At 45.1% G+C, this 20626-nt stretch overlaps 1 protein-coding gene across 1 annotated transcript; it reads right to left on the bottom strand.

Moving 5' to 3' along the window:
* Window positions 1–17887: 17887 nt before the first annotated feature.
* LOC137824621 (uncharacterized) lies at window positions 17888–18730 on the bottom strand. The gene is made up of 2 exons (XM_068630288.1): window positions 18370–18730; window positions 17888–18261 (listed from the first exon to the last, which is right to left on the bottom strand). The coding sequence occupies exons 1-2, from the start codon at window positions 18728–18730 to the stop codon at window positions 17888–17890; spliced, it is 735 nt and encodes a 244-aa protein (XP_068486389.1).
* Window positions 18731–20626: the final 1896 nt, after the last annotated feature.

Genomic DNA, 20626 nt, shown 5'->3' with positions numbered 1-20626 from the left:
GCCTAGTGGGATCTAGTCTAGTTGTGAAGTGTCTGTTGTGTCCTTGGTCATCTGTTTGTCGAGTTGGGTTGTGATCCTGCCTGTTGACCAAAACGCTGGAGCTTTGCCTTGTCAAACTTGGATCGACGTATGCGCCGTGTTTGCCTCCGTCCTTCGCCGCGATCCACCTCAAGAACCTGCAAAAGACGAAACGGCGCCAATGCGGCCGATCGCACTCCAACGCCCAAGTCAGTGACTGAACCACCAATTACTAAGAGTAACACTAAAGAACTCTAAGGAACCGTGAACCAGTTCTCTCTCAGTATACTCAAGAACTCGCAAGCGTAAAGAAGACAATCTGAACGTGCGTACCTCAGAAGTTCGTTGGAAACTCTTATATACCTGGACATTTTCTCTCTCCTGGCAGTTACACATCTGGACACGTGGCTCGCATCCAGCTGTACACGTGCCATCATCTGGAGCCTCCTTGACTTGGGCGCTACTTCTGACTCTCCTTTGGCTAAGTTACTTATGCATGATACTACTCAGTGCATAGTTGTCTTGGAGCGCGATCTCTACTGGATTGGCGAGTTAGGGTGCCTTCGTACACACCTTCCCTGTGGTCTCGCCGGCCGCCTTCATGATCTGCACCACCTGTTTCACCGCGTATGCTCAAGCAAGCTGTCCCCCGACCTCATCCTCTGGCCAACTGGGAAATGTCCATCTGCCTTCATCTCCGGCGATGTCCTTGTTTCGGCGATCTCTAATCACTTGGTCGCCTGGGTTCACATCTGGCGACTTCATCTTTAACCCGGTGACCTCCGGTTCTGGTGTGCTGGAGATCGGAGCACGCCAACTTAATAACTGGCGACTACACGAGCCCCCCGACTTCCTTCCCTTCTGCCAGCCAGGCGTCCCATCAACACACCTATACAATAGCTTGATGCCACTTCATCATTTCCGACTACCAGGGCGGTACACAAGCCCCCCAGTCTTAAGCGAAGACTTGTCCAGCGAAAAGACTAAAGGAGTCACGTCAATACCGATCTACGTGGCGCTGGCGCAGAATTCCAAGCGGTTGTACTTTCTGCTTTCCTGACGCTCCACCAAACACTCCTCCAATCGCTCGACACGTGGCTTCATCAACGGTTACCTTTAATTGTCGTTTGCGCTTCCCAAACCCATTCGAAAAACCCTTAAACCCATTTCGCTTCTACTGTTCCATCACTTCTTCGTTTCCTCAAACGCTTCAAGTTTCTTCTGCAAAAGCTCACGACGCTCTTCAACTTCCTGAATCCTCGACTTTCTTCATCGTTCTTCCGATCATAAAAAGGTACCCCCTTTACTTCTTCTGCTGATTTTTCCTGCATTTTAACCGATTCGCATCATCCATTAACTGTCTGATGCATACGCTGTGGGCTGTTTCTTCTATTTCTCCTTTCTCGTAACTTAGGGCTTCATCTTCGTTACAACGAACCTTCGTTCGTTCATTTTTCACCCTTCTTTCACGATCGAGTCAGCCTCTGCGAAACCTGATCACCTTTTCTTTTCTTCTTCCTTTGCAGTTTCCGCGATTGCTCGCTCAAAGATCACCCCAAATCCTCCTCCCTCGTCACGAAACCATTCATCTCAAGCACACAACCCACCGCGAGCACCTGGTGCTTCTTCTTCCCAGGCTGAGAGGCCTGCACCCTCCCGCCCTAACCTGGCTCAGGCTACTCCACCTGTCGCCGGAGGAGCCTCCGTTCCTTCTCCAGACTTCAAAAAATTATACCCATGGGCCACCCCGACCTTGTTGAAGAAAACCTCCTCAGTAAACTCGGCTGGGGCAGTTCTTCGATTGAAGAAAGGGGACGAGCCTCACCTGTCGTTCCACAAGGAGCATGACGACAAGATGATGGTGCTACCTTGCCCCCCCGACATGCCAGTGTGCGCCGACGACAAAGGGAACAACGGCGGGTTGTTCTGCTTCGTATACACCACCCTGTTCAAGAAGGTGAAACTTAGGTTTCCCTTCACTCGCTTTGAAAGGGAGCTACTGACCGAGCTCGACATCGCCGCTGCTCAGCTTCATCCCAGCAGCTGGGCATTCGTGCGGGCGTTCCAGATCATGTGCGACCATCTGGGGCTGCCAGTGTCAGTGGACGTTTTTCTTTTCCTTTTCGAAGCCAAACACCCGGGAGATCGCCTGTGGGTGAGTCTGAACGAGATTGCTGGGAGGTCGATCCTCTCTATCTTCCAGCAATCCTACAAAGATTGGAAAGGCAAGTTTGTCCAGGTGCGCCCAAACGACAAGGACGCCTCACTGCTCGACGGCTTCCCCTTGTATTGGGTAAACAAGGGGAATAAAGAGTCCAAGGGAAGCTTCAGGAGGCCAAGAAGTCCTGACAGCATGGGTGCTTTGGACAAGGATCTGTGCTTCTTCTGGAAGAGCGTGGCAGATGCCAATATTACCTTCCTCACCACTACGCTCATCTCCTTCGAGTTCTTCGAAGATCAACTCGAAGTTCGCATAGGTTAGAGCTCACCTCAGTGTCTAAGTCATTACACTTGACGTTACTTCTGCTAACTGTTTCTGGGCGTCTTGTCTGTTGTGCACAAGACTTTGGTTTTATTTTCTGCACCACTTATCTGCTTTTGCTGCATACTGACTTATGCATTTATCTTTCTCTCTGAGCTAACCCATGTATCTTTGCATTATGCAGATCGTATGTTGGGCCAGGGAAAACTAGCTGAACTGAGGGCGCTCGCCCGAGCCCACGGGTTGGCGTCGGGTTCCCAGACTGTGCCAAACTCAGTGGTGGAGATCGCCGCTGCACAGGGCAGATTGCCACCCAAAGGCCCAACTCCTTCCGAGGCCCAGCCCGCCAATCAGCGCAAAAAGCTTATCCTCAGGAAACCAAAGAGGAAAACCCCTCAAGTGGTTCATGAGGAAGAAGAAGAAGACGATGAGGCGACTGAAGATGGCCTCATCACCAAGAGGAAGAGGGTGGCGCCTTCTTCACCTTCCGCTCCACCTCCTTCTCCAACATCAACACCACCTTCTACACCCGCTCCGCCTCCAACACTGCTTCCTCCACCAGCTCCCACCTCGCCAGTCCAAGCGGTTCCTCTGGCGTCCGCACTTCCTATGGTTGAGGCCGCCGAGCCTAACTTCATGGAGAACCCCCCGAGCGCCTCCACGCCCTATGTATCAGCTGGAGGGGGTCCTCCTTCAAACGCCTCAACCGCAAATGCTGCACCAGTCGGGGATGAGGGTGCTCACAACTCTCCAATCCTCATCACTGAATCCCCGACGTCGCCACCACGCTAAGAAGCACCCATTCCACAACCAACTCAAGAAGGTGGCGGTGAGAACCAACAACAAGCCCCCCCGGTGCCTCTACAAGCAAACCTCTCTCTTGAGGTCAAAAGGGTGTGGGAGCCCTTCTCAGCAAAACTGAAGATGATGGCGGAGGATTTCCCCTCCATCATATCTAAAGCTGTGGAGAGCTCCACCAAGAAGCTCCAGGATGACATCTTCACACTCCGAGCAGAGAATCGCTCCATAAGGATTGAGGCGGAGAGGTTCTCCTGCAATCTAACGCTCGCCGAGATCGATCACTCCCGAGTGGAAGATGCTATGAGCACTGAGCTCCGGGTGGCACGCAAGGAGGCCACCGATCTACGCCATAAGGTGCAGCTCTTGGCTCAAGAGAAGATTGAGCTGGAGAGCAAGCTGGTACCCTATCGCGTCAAAGTGGCTGACCTGGAGGCGTTGATCAAAGCAGACGCCGCCAAGGTAAAGAACCTCGAGAAAAGGTCAGCCGATCGGGAGGTCTTCTTGGGGAAGGTGGAAAAGGAGAGAGACGACACCATGGCCAAGCTCGCCGAAGCCAACGAAGAAAACGGGAAGATCGTCGCAGAGCTGGCCCAGGTGCAGGCGGAATCCAAGAAGGTTACTGAAGACCTTCTTCAAGCTCGGGAAACAATTGAAGAACTCAAGAAACAAGCTGACGAGCTGAAGCAGCAGAACGAGGGGCTAAAGAAATAGATTGAAGAACTTGAGCTGAGCTCTGCCCAGATTCTCGCTGCTGGATTCGAGGCCGCCCGGGAACAGTTCGCCTGCCTGTACCCCGACTTGGACCTTTCCATGGTGTCTCTCAACAACGAGGTGGTGGACGGGAAGGTTGTTCCTTCTGAAGACTGATTGCTTCCCTCCATCCACGATTCTTATGCTTTCTCCTTTAGATATACCTACCTTGTAATAAACTTTCTCTTTTCTTGTACATGAATCTTGAACTGATTATACCTTATGACAAAGTCTTTGTACTTCTTCTTATAACTTTTCTGTCTGCTTTATCTCTTCTTGTATAATTCACTTCAACGAAATTAACTTAGTAACTTCGTAAGCACAATTATATACTACCCGCTACGAACCATCAGCTTTCGAACAATAACACTCTAACAACTTGTAACTTCAAGGTAATGAACTTTAGCGTAAAATCGCTCTTTAAATAACGAACTTCAACTCAACTAATGGCTTAAGATACCGCTCATCTTATCTGCCTTATCAAAACGGGTCTTGACTTTCTCGCTATTGCTTGAATTTCCCCTGGTCGCCAAAGACTCTTGGCGATATCAGCTTCCTCTTGGCTTCACAACTTGGCCATTGTTCCTTTATCTGGGGGTAGAGGCGCCTTTCGGATCCTTCTCTACCTCCTTGAGCTTCGGAACAAGAGACCGGGTGGCTAGGCGTTCTCTTCGAACCTACCTTAGCCACCCTCCAAACTTCTTCCACCCTTCACACCATACCTGAACTCGTTCAAGACGAGAAGGATTTTCTCTTGCCTGAACTCGCTCATCGGCGAGAAGGTCTTTAACTCGTGCCTCTACATTGCCCCAGGGGTTACATCTCCTCTCCCCCAGAAACACTGAGGACTTTTTGTAGGTGCCTCTACATTGCCCCGGGGGTTACATCTTCTCTCCCCCAGAAACACTGAGGACTTTTCACTGGTGCCTCTACATTGCCCCAGGGGTTACATCTTCTCTCCCCCAGAAACACTGAGGACTTTTCACTGGTGCCTCTACATTGCCCCAGAGGCTACATCTTCTCTCCTCTGGAAGCACTGAGGACTTTTTACTCTTCCTCGCCTGCACTCGCTCGACGGCGAGGAGGTCTTTATCTCGCCTCAGAACGCGCGAGGGCGTTGAGGTCTTTAAACTGGTGCCTCCGACCGCCGAAAGACGATGAGGACTTTAACTTTAACTGATGCCGCCAATCGCCGAAAGACGATGGGGACTTAGAAACTTTTTAGAAAGCATGCAACATAACTTCAACTTGCCTTAAATCACATATAAGTGACAAGGTCTTTCTTCAAAACTTTTGGAAAACAGCAAGCATGCAATCTGAAACACCTTAAACTTCGAAAACTCTTCTTTATTGGGTGGCCTCATTAAAAACCCTCCTTAGGGAAAAAAGAGTGTCCCCTCCAAACTGTTTTAACAGAAACATTGTAATATAACTTTGTGTTCGTCTTTACTTACAAAGTTCTTAACTGTAATATAACTTGAGGTGCGTGGCGTTCCAAGTGCGAGGAATCGCCCCTCCTTCCAATGTTTCTAAGCGGTAGGCGCCGTTCCCGAGCGCCTCGGTTATTCTGAACGGTCCCGTCCACTTGGGCGACAACTTATTCTCCATCTCATACTGGTGGGCTTTCCTCATCACCAGGTCGCCCTCTCTGAACTGTCTTGGCATCACCTTCGAGTTATATCTTCGTTCAATCCTTCTCTTCACCGCCTCAGCTTTTAATCTCGCCTCTTCCCTGACCTCATCCAGTAGGTCCAGGTTCAACCTTCTCTCCTCATTTGAGTCTTCCTCCACAAAGTTTTGGAATCTTGGCGAGCTCTCCTGGATCTCCACTGGAATCATTGTGTCACACCCATAGACCAAGCTGAACGGGGTCTCATGGGTTCCTGACTGCTCGGTGGTGTGGTACGCCCAGACTATACGGGGTACCTCCTCAGCCCAACTTCCTTTGGCTTTCTCTAGCCTTCTCTTCAACCCTCTCAGCAACACCCGATTGGCTGACTCTACTTGGCCATTCGTCTGAGGGTGCTCGACGGATGCAAATACCTGTTGAATTCCCACCCCTTCGCACAACTTCTTCAACAGGTGACTTGCAAACTGAGTCCCATTGTCCGACACCAGGCGCTTGGGCACACCAAACCGGCACACAATGTTCTTCCACACGAAACCTTCGATCTTGTGTGCGGTGATCTGGGCCACTGGTTCTGCTTCGATCCACTTGGTGAAATATTCAATCGCCACCACCAAGTACTTCATTTGCCTGATCGCCAGCGGGAATGGTCCCAGGATGTCGATTCCCCATGTATGAAACGGCTAAGGGCTATAAATCGACTTCAACTCCTCGGGAGGCGCCTTGTGCCAATCGGCGTGCTGCTGGCATTGCTTGCAGCACTGCGCATATTTCTTGCAGTCTTCTCTCATTGTTGGCCAGTAGTAGCCTGCGCGGAGAGTCCTTGCGGCCAGGGCTCGACCCCCGACGTGGCTTCCGCATATCCCTTCATGGAGATCTACCATAATTCTCGTACATTTCTCGCCATGCACACATTCCAGGAGTGGGTGAGTGAACCCAAACCTGTACAACTCGCCATCAATCATTGTGAACTTGCTAGAATTCTTCTTTATCTTCCTAGCTTCCGTCGGATCCAGCGGGAGAAGGCCATCCGCCAGGCATCGCCTGTATTGTGTTACCCAAGTGTCTGGCTCATGGGTCGTGCAGACCTGCGTCATGTTCACCTTCTCTCCCCGACATGCTCTTATTCTCGGCGATCCCAAAGTCTCCTGAGTCAGGGACCTGTGACTCCTCGCCGCTTTCTCCGTCGACTTGCTTATCTGAAGAACCAGGTGATCTGCTACAAATGCCCTCGGCGTCTTCAGAGTTTCTTGAATCACCGTCCTCTGCCTACCCCCCTTGCCTGAACTGGCGAGCTTAGCTAGCAAGTCAGCTCGGGCATTCTGCTCTCTGGGCACATGCACCACTTCAAAGGAGGCAAAGGAACTCATCAATTCCTGTACATACTCCAGGTAAGCCGCCATTTGTGGATCTTTAGCCTGGAACTCGCCTGTTACTTGTCCCGTGACTAACAGCGAGTCACTCTTAGCCATCAACACCCTAGCTCCCATCTCTTTAGCCAGCAAGATACCAGCGATCAGCGCCTCATATTCTGCTTGATTGTTGCTGGCTTTGAAGGCAAACCTCAGGGATTGTTCGATCAGCACGCCGTTGGGTCCCTCCAAGATGACCCCAGCACCGCTACCCTGCTGGTTCGACGATCCATCCACTGAAAGCACCCAACGAAAGTCATCCCCTTCAGCTCGTGTCGCTTCAGACGAGAGCTCGACCACGAAGTCTGCGAAGATCTGCCCCTTGATCGGACCTCGGGGCTCATATTTAATATCAAACTCCGACAGCTCCACTGCCCACTTCACCATCCTCCCAGCAACGTCAGGCTTCTTCAAAACCTTCTGGATGGGCAAGTCGGTCATCACCAGTATCGTGAAGCTATGGAAATAGTGGCGTAATCTCCTCGCCGAAAAGACTACCGCCAGTGCAGCCTTCTCCAGGGCCTGATACCTCGTTTCGGGACCCTGCAGTACCTTACTAACAAAATAAATAGGCTTTTGAGCCTGATCTTGGTCCTGGGCGAGCACCGCACTCACCGCCCTCTCAGTTACAGCAAAATACAACCTGAGAGGGGTTCCCACCAACGGTTTGCACAAAACCGGCGGGCTCGCCAGATACTCCTTAAGCTTGACGAAGGCTTCTTCGCACTCCTTCGTCCAGGCAAATTTGTTATTCCGCCTTAAGCACTGAAAATACGGATGGCCCTTCTCTCCACTAGCTAACACAAAACGAGACAGGGCGGCCATTCGACCGGTAAGCTGCTGTACTTCCTTCACGGTAGTCGGGCTCCTCATCGCCAAGATGGCGGCACACTTATCAGGGTTGGCTTCTATTCCTCTCTCAGTCAAGAGGAAACCCATGAACATTCCAGCCTCCACGCCAAAGATGCACTTCTCAGGATTCAGCTTCAACCTAAACTTGGCGATCGTAGTGAACAACTCCTCCAAGTCCGCAACGTGCTTGCTTTTCTCTGGCGAGGTCACGACCATGTCATCTACGTAGGCTTGCACATTCCTTCCCAGCATTGGTGCAAGTACTCGATCCATCAACCTCTGGTACGTGGCCCCCGCGTTCTTCAGCCCAAACGGCATCACCTTGTAGCAGTAGCACGATCTCTCGGTCATGAAGGCAGTCTTCTCTTCATCCATGGGATGCATCTTGATCTGGTTATACCCCGAGAAGGCATCCAGGAAACTCAACAACTTACACCCTGCAGCACTATCCACCAGGGCGTCTATGCTTGGTAAAGGATATGAGTCCTTTGGGCAAGCCTTATTCAGATCAGTGAAATCGACGCACATGCGCCATTTCCCATTACTCTTCTTCACCAGTACGACATTTGCCAGCCATTCAGGGTACTGGACTTCCCTGATGTGGCCTGCAGCGAGGAGCTTCTGGGTTTCGTCTCTGAACGCCTGCCTCCTCTCCTCGTTGAACTTTCTTCTCCTCTGCCGCACTGGTCTCACCAAGTTGTCCATCGCCAAATGATGGCACAAGAAGTCGGGATCGATCCCGGGCATGTCCGAAGCGGACCATGCAAACGCATCCAGATGCCGCTCTATCACCTTGGCGATCTGGTCCTGGAGCTCGACCTCCAGAGATCTTCCCAGCTTGAAAATCTTTCCTCCGATCTCTCTCTCGAGCCACTGCTCGATGGGTTTTGGCCTGGTTTCTCTGGCGATCACCGCCCTGGTGATCCCCAGCTCCCTCGCTTCCTCAGGGCGATTCCTTGCCTCTTCTCCCTCTAAACCGGCGTTCCCCTCCCCCAGCTCAGCGTCCACCATCACTACGTCACTTCCGGCAGTCTCTTCTATTACCGTCGATCTGGGCTTCACACCAGGAGGCGGGGTGGTTGTCACGTAACTCACAGACCTTTTGTTTTTCAGGCTATTCTCATAGCACTTCTTCGCTTCTTTCTGGTCGGATTTGATGGTGATCACCACCCCCTCCATAGATGGCAACTTCACCTTCATGTGCCGGGTCGACGGTATAGCGCCTATTCTGTTGAGCGTGGGTCTTCCCAGCAGAATGTTGTATGCTGAAGGGGCGTTTACGACAAGGTATTTGATTTTCTCTGTTCTCGAACCCGCCTCATCTGTAAACGTAGTCCTCAACTCGATGTACCCCCTGACCTCCACCTGGTCACCAGCGAAACCATACAAACACCCCCCATAGGGCCTCAGCTGGTCAAGGGGTAACTCCAACTGCGTGAAAGTCGGCCAGAACATCACGTCTGCCGAGCTTCCTTGGTCCACCAGAACCCTGTGGACCTTCCTTCCTGCTGTGATCAGCGAGATGACTATGGGGTCGTTGTCATGAGGCACAACGTCCCGAAGATCTTGCTTTGTGAACGTAATGTCCACATCCGGCGAGTGGTCTTCAAACATATCCACCGTCATCACATACCTCGCGTACTTCTTCCTTTGTGACGCGGTGCATCCACCACCCGAGAAACCTCCTGCGATGGTGTGGATTTCCCCGTGGGTAGGCATCTCGTGCTGCTGAGCCTCTCCACCTGCTGGTTGGGAGCTCGACGCGCCCCCCGTCCTTCTGTCCAGCAAGTAGTCGTTTAAGAACCCGCTCTTGACCAGATCGTCGAGCTAGTATCCTAAAGCCAAGCACGAATCCACGGTGTGGCCAAAGCCTTGGTGAAACTCACACCAGGCGTCTGGCCTTGGTCCCAGCACCTTGTCGCCCACCTTCTCGGGCGCCTTCAGCCTGGCTGCTATATTGGGAATGGCAATCAGATCCGCCAATCCCATGACAAACTTGTGCTTAGGTGGGCGATTGTACTCCCAGCGTGCTGGTTGAGGGCGCCCTTGGCCCCTGCCCTTGTTCTTCCTTGGATCATAAGGATGGCGAGTCCTCTGATCCCTCCTGGCCGCTGCTGTCTCCAGCACCCTCTGTGGCTGGATCCTGGTCTGGGCACGTGGCCTAGCGGGAGCCACGCTGCCCCTCTTCTCGGCGACTTCACTCTCATCGGCGATGTGGGCCACCGCAAGTCGCCTAACCTCAGCAAATGTGGCAGGGTGAGCCCTGATCAATGCCTCGCAGAATGGTCCCGGCAGCACGCCCTTCTTGAATGCGTAGACCAGCATCTTTTCATCTTTGGCTGGCGATCGGACCATCTGCGCCTCAAAAGGATTCAGGTAGTCCCTGAGGGACTCTCCCTGATACTGCCTTATGTCAAACAAATCATAGGACACCCTGGGCGGTGCCTTGTTCACGATGTACTGCTCGACGAAGATCTTTGAAAACTGTTGGAAGTTGGTTATGTGACCTGTAGGCAGGCTCACAAACCATTCCAGCACCGTTCCCTGGAGTGTGCTCACAAACATCTTGCAGTACATGGCGTCTGATCCTCCTGACAGCATCATCTGTGTATGAAACGTGGTGAGATGTGCCTCAGGATCCTCCACGCCGGTAAAAACAGCCTTCACAGGTACCACACTCGCAGGGATAGGCGTGTCGGTAATCGCCTGAGCGAAAGGCATAGGAAAAACACGAGGCGGCGTTGACGGCGCGACCTCTTCAGCGACTGGGCGCCCTCGCTGCTCCTGAAGAGCTTGACGCAGTTCTTCAGTCACTTTGCTAAGCTCGTCATTCCTGGCCCGAGAGGCGACCAGGTCCTCATGCATTCTCCCCTGCTCTATACGCGAGGCTTCCACATTCGCCTGCAACGAACGCATGATTTCCACCATCTGCGCCATAGTCATGGCGCCTTCAACAGCAACGGGCGCAACTGGACTTGAACGGTTGCTTCTCATTTTTCTCATGAAAACTTGGCAAATCACAGAGTGCAATGAACAATACCTCCTTCAGCGACGATCGATTCAGCGATCAATCGGTCAGAACTTCGCGAAACTTCGAAAGAAACCTCAAGAACATAGAAAACCTCCACAGAAACCCGCAACTCCACCAAAAACCAGCACTTCTTCCACGAAAAACCAAACGAGTCAAAGAACTCAGATCTCACCGAACAAAACTCGCGTAAGCAGCAGAAAACTTCACCTCACCGAACAAAAAACCCAAACGAACGGTGGAAAACGCGAAATTACCGAACAAAACCTAGATGAACAGCGGACAATGGTTGCACCAGCACACAACCACACAGAAACTGCAGAAACCTTCAAGAACTCACGCTGTGGATGGGAACAGGTTTTACACGGCCCCACGGTGGGCGCCTGATGATCCTGCCTGTTGACCAAAACGCTGGAGCTTTGCCTCGTCAAACTTGGATCGACGTATGCGCCGTGTTTGCCTCCGTCCTTCGCCGCGATCCACCTCAAGAACCTGCAAAAGACGAAACGGCGCCGATGCGGCCGATCGCACTCCAACGCCCAAGTCAGTGACTAAACCACCAATTACTAAGAGTAACACTAAAGAACTCTAAGGAACCGTGAACCAGTTCTCTCTCAGTATACTCAAGAACTCGCAAGCGTAAAGAAGACAATCTGAACGTGCGTACCTCAGAAGTTCGTTGGAAACTCTTATATACCTGGACACTTTCTCTCTCCTGGCAGTTACACATCTGGACATGTGGCTCGCATCCAGCTGTACACGTGCCATCATCTGGAGCCTCCTTGACTTGGGCGCTACTTCTGACTCTCCTTTGGCTAAGTTACTTATGCATGATACTACTCAGTGCATAGTTGTCTTGGAGCGCGATCTCTACTGGATTGGCGAGTTAGGGTGCCTTCGTACACACCTTCCCTGTGGTCTCGCCGGCCGCCTTCATGATCTGCACCACCTGTTTCACCGCGTATGCTCAAGCAAGCTGTCCCCCGACCTCATCCTCTGGCCAACTGGGAAATGTCCATCTGCCTTCATCTCCGGCGATGTCCTTGTTTCGGCGATCTCTAATCACTTGGTCGCCTGGGTTCACATCTGGCGACTTCATCTTTAACCCGGTGACCTCCGGTTCTGGTGTGCTGGAGATCGGAGCACGCCAACTTAATAACTGGCAACTACACGAGCCCCCCGACTTCCTTCCCTTCTGCCAGCCAGGCGTCCCATCAACACACCTATACAATAGCTTGATGCCACGTCATCATTTCCGACTACCAGGGCGGTACAGGTTGTATTAGTAAGTGTGTGTGTGTGAATTTTAAACATTTTAAGAGTTTTACTGATGAATTAACAGTTGTGGTTACTTGATTTTTTATTTTATGTTACATAAGAAAAGAGCATGAAAATGATTAAATTATATTAATTAGAAAAACAGGGTCAAATAGCCAACCTCTATTTAAACTAATTTTATCTTTGTGATAGCCCTTTTTGAGCCAAGAATTTTTTTATTTTTATTGCGTCTTGAACCTTAACTGATATATTTTCCTACCTATTGGCATGTTTAGGGAAGAAGAACATAAAGGCAATTTATATATAGAAAAAGGGGATGGTTGGTTTTAGTTATTTTGAATATTTTAAGTTTAAATAATTAATATGGTTGGAAATAGAAATAATCTATTTTTATTCTTCTTGAATAAAAATAAAAGAGAAGAAAAAAAAATCATGAATAAAAAAAGAAAATGGGAAAAGGTGTTAAAGTCCAAGAAATTGGTGATTAGATATCACATATGTACTGTATTTGGATTATAGGTATGTTTTTTTTATAAAGCTTTCATGTTCGACATCATTATGCAACTTGACATCTCAATTATGCTAACACCTCAAGTAACAACTATTATTTGCCACCACACGAAAAAAGTATTATTAAAAATAAAAGAAAAAAAAGAAAGAAAATACAAAAAACAATATAAGGGGACTAGACCAAAACCCATACGTTAACAAAAATGATACCTATAGGTAGACTATACATATTCATAAAGAATTATAAAAACAGACTGGAAGGAAGCCTATTATACCAATGAAAGGATTCTCTATGAATAAATCCTAGATTAGCCAACTTATCACCACACGCATTCCCCTCACGAAAAATATGAGTAAACTTAAACCTGATTTTGCCACAGTAATTAAGACAAGTATGCCATCAATTACGAAACATCCACGATACATTAGTTTTGGTAGTAAATGCAACACAAACCAAGGCATAATCACATTCAAGCCATACTCTAGTAAGCCTCATCCTTTGAGCTTCCTCCATAGCATATATAACTCCATAAAACTCAACCAAAGCAATCTGAACGTCAAGAAACACAGAGAAACCACCAATAAAATCTCTCATACTCTCATGTAAAATACCTCCACAAGTAGCAAGACCAGGATATCTCCGAGCAGCCCCATTATTGTTGATTTTAACTCAGCCTGATGAAGGGAACTCCCATCTAACAGAAGAGGACAGAGAACTTTACCAGTACGAGTATTAATACCAAAAAACGTAATGAAATTGAAATCCAACATATCCTTCTTCATTGAAGCTTTATACGAATTTCCCGCAAGATGAGTTAAATCTTTAATTACCGAAATAGCCCTAGAAACATCAATCTTATCCTGAAATCTAGCATAATTCCTCATACGCCATATCATCCAAATAGAAAAAGTTATCACAACAAGCTTAAGTAATTCAACCAAAGGACTACCACCACTCTTAATAAAAGAAAGAAAATCATCCTTATTAGAGAATTGAGGAGTGAGAAAAATTTGTCGAACCCAACTCCAAATACGCAAAGCAGTAAAGCATTCAAAAAATAAATGATAAATAGATTCCTCATGTTTTTCACAAAGCGTATATATAGAACATAAATACAAATCTTTAGGGTTTAGGGTTTAGAGTTTAGACTAAATATGTTGATCTATTGGAAGTCACCCATGAAAAACTTTCCAGAGTACTAGAGTTTTGGAAGGCGGATAAATGAAGACCAAATGAATTTACCCCAACCACAGGAAACTCGTGGTTCCAAGAAAAAATTCCTAGTTATTTAAAGAGTGAAATTACCATAGTCATCTAGAATCCAATTAGGAATATCCTGTTCCTCCCTAATTATGATATGATTAAACAAATGAAGCATCTGTTGTAAAGACAAAGGAATATTCCAATCATAACCAGTCCAAAACTGGGAGACTGTATCTAGAATGCTAGAACCATCAGATAACCCTACAATCTTTGCTAAAGTAGTAGAACACCATTTATCATACTAGAAATTAATAAACGTACATGTACCAACAGTCCAAGAAGTATTATCAAGTATAGTAGAATAAAACTGCATAGGCCAAAGAGATGAGGATCAATAAACAATTCTAAGCTCACATTTTGATTTAAGAACCCTGACTTTCAGGAGAAAAGACCAAGGCCTGTTTCTATAAGCAAAGTCTTTGCTGATCAAAAAAAAAAAAGCAAAGTTCCAAACAAGCTTAAGAAGATACACTTTATTTTCATGATGAAGGTTAATAATCTTCAAACCTTCATTCTCAAAAGGAGAACAAATCATAACCCAATTAACGATAGCAATGCCTTTTTTCAGAATATCACCAGTCCAAATAAAATTTTGACACCACTGCTCAACTTGCTTAAGAAGTGAAACAGGTCATTTATACATATTAAAGCAATAAACTAGAAATCCAGTAATCACCATATTAACAAACTTAATTCGACCCATCATGCTAAGAGACTTTATCAGCCAAAAGTTGAAGAAATCAACACTTTGGAGTACAGATAAGAACTCCTAAATAAGTGAAAGGAAAACAACCATGATTACAAGAAAGAATATGTTGAATTCTAGTGACAAATCTTGCATAATTATCCATGGTGAAAAAACTAATCTTAGAATTATTAACATATTGACCCGAAAAATCATCATATGTTTTAAGAAAAATACTCAAATTTCTAAGAAACTTATTATCCGCCCTACAGAAAACAAATATTTCATCAGCATATAAAATATGAGAGGGAGTGAGATAACCTTGCGGACTAGCCATATGTAGAATCTTCTTATCATTCACAAGCTTAGAGATACATATACTGAGAACTTCCTCTGCAAGACAAAAAAGTAAAGGAGACAAAGGATCACCTTGTTTTAAACCTTTACTACAAGGGAAAAAAAAACGCATCAAACTGCCATTTATTATGATAGAAAACATAGTTGAACGGAGAGTTGTACTTATCCAACTGAAAAACGAGGGGTGAAAACCAAAGCATGTCTAAACTAATAATAAGAACTTCCAACTCAGAGTGTCAAAGGCTTTATGAATATCAACTTTATAAGCCACATTACCTCCTCTAACCGTTTTAGAAAGCATGTTAATAGCTTTAGAAGCAATACCAATACAATCCTAAATTTGTCTACCATGCACAAACCCATATTGATTAGGAGAAATGATTCTAGCAGCCACAAGTGCAAGCCTATCCGCTAGTATCTTGGAAATAATCTTAAATTTGAAATTAGCAACATCAATTGGCTTGTAATCTTTAATGGATTCAGCACCCTGAATCTTAGCAATAAGAGATACCACATTACTGTTCATTCCAGGGAGAACCTAGATTTGTTTAAAAAAATTGAACAACATTGCAAACATTTGTCCCAATAATTTTCCAACAAGAATGGTATAAAACTCCACCAAAACCATCAGAACCAGGAGCACTATTACCATTAAGATTAAAAACAACATTCTTGATTTCCAAAAAATCAGGACATTTAATCAACATCATATTCTCCTCAGAGGAAACCAACTCAAGAATATAAGTACAAATAAAACCTTCTCTATTGCTTGTATCCTGAACATTAGAAATAGACTAAGCATAATGATTTTTATAAAAATCCAAAATATGATCCTCAATGAGTTTAGGATCCTTAATAACCTCATCATCAATCCGTAAATAATGAATCCCACTAGAATTATTTCTCCTCTTGATTACAGCATGGAAAAAAGCAATATTTCTATTCCCATATTTAAACCAGAGCATCTTAGCCTTTTCTTTCCAAAAAATATTGATAGTGAAGATCATGATCAAACTCCTCCTTAGATATATTTTCTTAACAAAGAAACCCATCAATATCAAACAAACTAGCAGTCTCTAATGTTTGTTGAATACCAAGGAGGAGACCCTGCTTAAGAAGAACTGCATTATGAATATTACCAAAAGAATTTTTATTCCAGTCTCATCAAAGCTCAATTTTCAACCTTTTTAACTTATGCTGCAAAATAAACATAGGACAACCAACAACCTTATTAGCCCAAGAATCATGAATAAGCTTCATAAATGAAGCGTCCTAAAGCCACATAGAAAAGAAATGAAATATCCTAACCTTCTTTAAAGAATTACTAGCAAGACTAGCAAGAATAGGGGAATGGTCAAAGCAATTTTTAATAAGAACCGAACAAGAATCCCATTCATCCAGAAACACTCCATTACATAAAGCCCTATCCAGTCTTCTATGAATTTTGTGCAATCATTTCCTCCCATTACACCAAGTATAACAAGTTCCAGTAAAAGGCATACAAGAAAGATCATTAGTATTAATCCAATCAAGGAATTCATTATAAGAAACCTGATTAGGAGTCACCCCCCCTTTGCAGTCATCAGTCGAGAGCACAACATTAAAATCTCCCAAATACACCAAGGCCTTGTGAAGAAACTAAGATCCCTCCAAAAAAAGTCTAACCAAGTATGTGTTAGCACCATAAACACATGCAAAGCTAAAGCATATATCATGCAAAAGGTAACTTACATAAATAAACTAATCATTGACCAAGAAATTTTGGACAAGATTTGGAACCGACAAACACCAAAGCTTAGCAGTTTTATTAACAATAAGAGACATAGCCACCAAATGCATATTAACATATTTGAAAAGGACATTGAAAGCATTAGTGTACTGTATCATAGGTTCAACAAAAAAAAGGAGAGATTTATGTAGTTTAAGTAAACTAATCAACACCTTCAGAGTTTTGTGGTTTCCCAGTCCTCTAACATTCCAGAAAAAATGAAGAGAATTTCATTACTTCTTTTTAGAGAGAATTGCCTAAACAATTTTTTGGGATTTACCAGTCCCCTTAGGTGGTCCCCGTGGTTTTCTTTTAGTGCAAACAATTTTCTCCCCAATATCACTGGCATGCTCCTCCATCTCACTAGGATCCACCCAAAATTTGGTGACAACCTAATTTTCAATAGTGGTATGTTCATAATTAAATTCAACAATGGCAGTCGGAATAATTGGCGTACAAGTATGAGGATCACCTCCCGCATTTGTAGTTTCCAAACCATCAAGAGAGGAAAAGTGATTTTTTAGTTCCAACATATCATTATTTGGGAGTAGTGCTTTAGCATCCCTAAGTGATTTAGCCTTTCGAGGAAAGGTATGACATGACAAAGATGGTACAACCCCAATAGCAAAGACCTCCTCATGATGACCATCAATAATAGTCGTAACCTTTTGTGAATCTACTACAAGTTGTGAATCTGAGCCCTTGGCTTGCATAAGAGCCGGTGAATCCCTTTCCATACCCAGTTCTAAAACCCTAACTATATCAGAAGTGGGAGTGGACAACCCCTGCTTGGGTGAGGACCTATCAATGTCTAAGGCATTCTCGAGAGGAGGCATATCTGCAAAATCATTCTCCCCTCCATCTGGTTTATCATAAGCAAGGTGACCCAAGAGTGACCCTGCATTAGTCCTGCCAGGAACATCAATTGCCAGATTACCAATAGGGCCTTCCATGAGCTTCGATTGTAGATCTTTTTTCCGATACTCTTTATGTTGTTTAGGGACCACGGGGTCCCCCACAGCCTTCCCCTCTTCCCGTTCATCAGGAATTTTCTTCTAAGACTTTTGTTTAGGTCTAGTAACACGAACCTGAGCATGAATCACTCGACACTGAGCAAGTTCAAGCCCAATCATCTCAAAGTGAGAGCAAAATGGAGGGAGCCATTCATATTCCACGTCAACTACAAATGCAAAGCCTGAGCGTTCAACCAAAAGCTGATTTGGAAGAGAGGACAAAAGATCAATATTCATCAACACTCTAGCAAACAAACCCCTATTCTTTTTCATGGTATGATCATCCAAAGGCAAAAGAGCACCATTGCCTTTAGTGATGAAAAATATCGCCCTTTGTCTCCAATATTCCAAAGGCAAATTGTAGATGCTAACCCAAGCCTGGGTTTTAGTACTCTTCATAGTAGACGGAACAAAATCTTTTGTCCACACAAACAATCTCAAAAAGCTAGGAGATAACTACCATGAACCCATCCCGAGAACCCACTGCATGTCTTCTAAAGAAGAGAATTCAAACTCATAAAAACCTTTCCTAAGAGGGATTTCTTTCCACAGTCCAATAGCCTTCCATACAAGCTGCATCTTTTTAGTTAAATCAAGGTGTGTGAGAGGTTTATCGCCCTTAGATATAATAATCCGACCATGTAGATGGGTCTTACAATCCTCAAGACCAGCCAAGTAATCTTCCTCATCAACCCATACTGCAACCATGTCTTCCTTAATACAAAAAGTAGGTAGTTGGGACAAAGGAATGTCACACATATTTCCCAAAGCCTGAGAAAAATTCTTCCTTTGGCTTGGCATAGTAGACACTTTCTTATTAGGAAACAATTCTCGATCCATTAAACAAGCCCATGGGATGAGGAAACCTGTAGAGCCCTCTGCCATTTTTAAAGGCTATCAAGCTGCCGACCAGCCCACCCAAGCCACCACCATCCCATTAGCCGCAACATCGCCACACACCATCCGCTCCAGAGCATGCACAAAAGGTGGCAACTTTTGTTATGTGCAATGCCTTGACACTAACGCTAACAACACCCACAGAAGTTTCGTTATAAAAATCTTTACTTTACCACGAATTAGATTTGACTACATGAAAAAGGAGGCAACTTTTTTTTTTGTATGCAATGTCTTGACACCTCCGCCAATAGCACCCGCACATGTTTCTTGATAAAAATCCTAACTTTACCACAAATTTTGATAAAAATCTTGACTTTACCACAAATTTTAATAAAAATCGTGACTTTACCACAAATTAGAACTGACTACGGGAAAAAGGTGGCAACTTTATTTGTGTACAATAGAATTACCAAGAATAAAGTTTGAAGTCCCACTTCAAGATACTCTATCCTATAAGCATATTAACACACCTTTACAAAGAAAAAGATTTAAGGAAAGAATACACCTTGCATGCATACGTAAAGAGTCGTCGCGCCACCACCTGCGTCTCGGCAGACTGTCATGCTGCCAGCAACCAGCACCCACAATCCCTGCGCCACCACCATCCACCACCAAGCTGGAGAATGAACGACCACCCACACAAACCCTAGCCGCGCCAAAACCCTTCGGAGGAGAGAGAACAGAGCAAAAATCTTATCTCCAAAGAGATTTGTTTTTCCCTTCCTTTCTACCTTTGGTTTATTTGTCAGGATTGTAGGTATGTTCTTCTTCTTTTAAGTGTGCATTTTGTTATCTGAAAAATCAATATTTTTTGGAAGTCCAACCTCATTATAACCCTAAAAAAGACCTTAAGATTCATGTTTCTAATGTGATTGTAGTATAAAGATGAAATGAAAAGCAACTATGATTTTTTAGGATAAAGTGGAAATCTAGAGAAACACTAACCTGTGAGAATATGGGAAGAAATTTCTTGATAAATTGTCATTTCATTGTTTCAGTTGTTATCCTAGAAATTGATTCTGTTTATATCTTGTTGTATTTGAAGTTGGAAGCACCATAATGTTCTAACTTAATCTATTGTTTATTGAATAAAGTTGTTTTGATATTGGTACCCGAATATGATTTATTTAGATTCATTTACTTTACTTGAGGACAAGCAAGATTTTAGATTGGCGGAAGTTGATAAATACCATAATTTAGTGATATTTCATGCAAAAAGATAGGCACTTTTGGACTTTAATTGTTAATAAAGTTATAATTCAACCTCTAATTTGGGAATTTGAACTTTTTTACATATTTTTGGATTATGAGAGAAATAAGAACGATTTATTCCCAAATTTGTGTTAATTTCATAAATATATGGGAGATGGAGATGAAGGGCTAAAGGAGGAATGGACAAGATAAAGACAAAGAGAAAAGAAAAAAGTTGGAACATTGAAAACTCGCCCAAGCAAGATCACTCCAAAGGAAAAATTGCTCTCTAGAGCAAACTCGCTCAAGAGCTCACTCGGGCTCACTTAAGCAGGTTCAATTCAGTAAAGTTAGGTTTTTTCTCGTGAAACTCGTTTAAGCAAACAATATCTCACTTGAGCGAGATGTCACTTACCCTAGATCACATTAGGTTAAGCAAAAGGCATGAGGCATAACCCTAGATGACAGAGGGAGTATAATCAGAGGTAGAAAACCTTGGAGGAGGTGTTAAGGAGAAACACCATGGATCTTCTTTTCTTGCTTTACATGCTTGTAATGACAAATATGAAAGGCTAAGTCTTCCCTTTGGGATTTGGAGTAATTTGTTCAAACTCTTATGTATTGAGGTGATATTTATAATATTTTTTTCTTGATTGATATTGATATTATCATTTTATTCTTAAAGTTTGAATC

This window comes from Phaseolus vulgaris, chromosome 8, assembly GCF_051622355.1.
Source record: "Phaseolus vulgaris cultivar YP4 chromosome 8, ASM5162235v1, whole genome shotgun sequence".
Lineage (NCBI taxonomy): Eukaryota > Viridiplantae > Streptophyta > Magnoliopsida > Fabales > Fabaceae > Phaseolus > Phaseolus vulgaris.
Note: the sequence above shows the minus strand (reverse complement) of the source record. Positions and strands in the feature narration are given on the sequence as shown.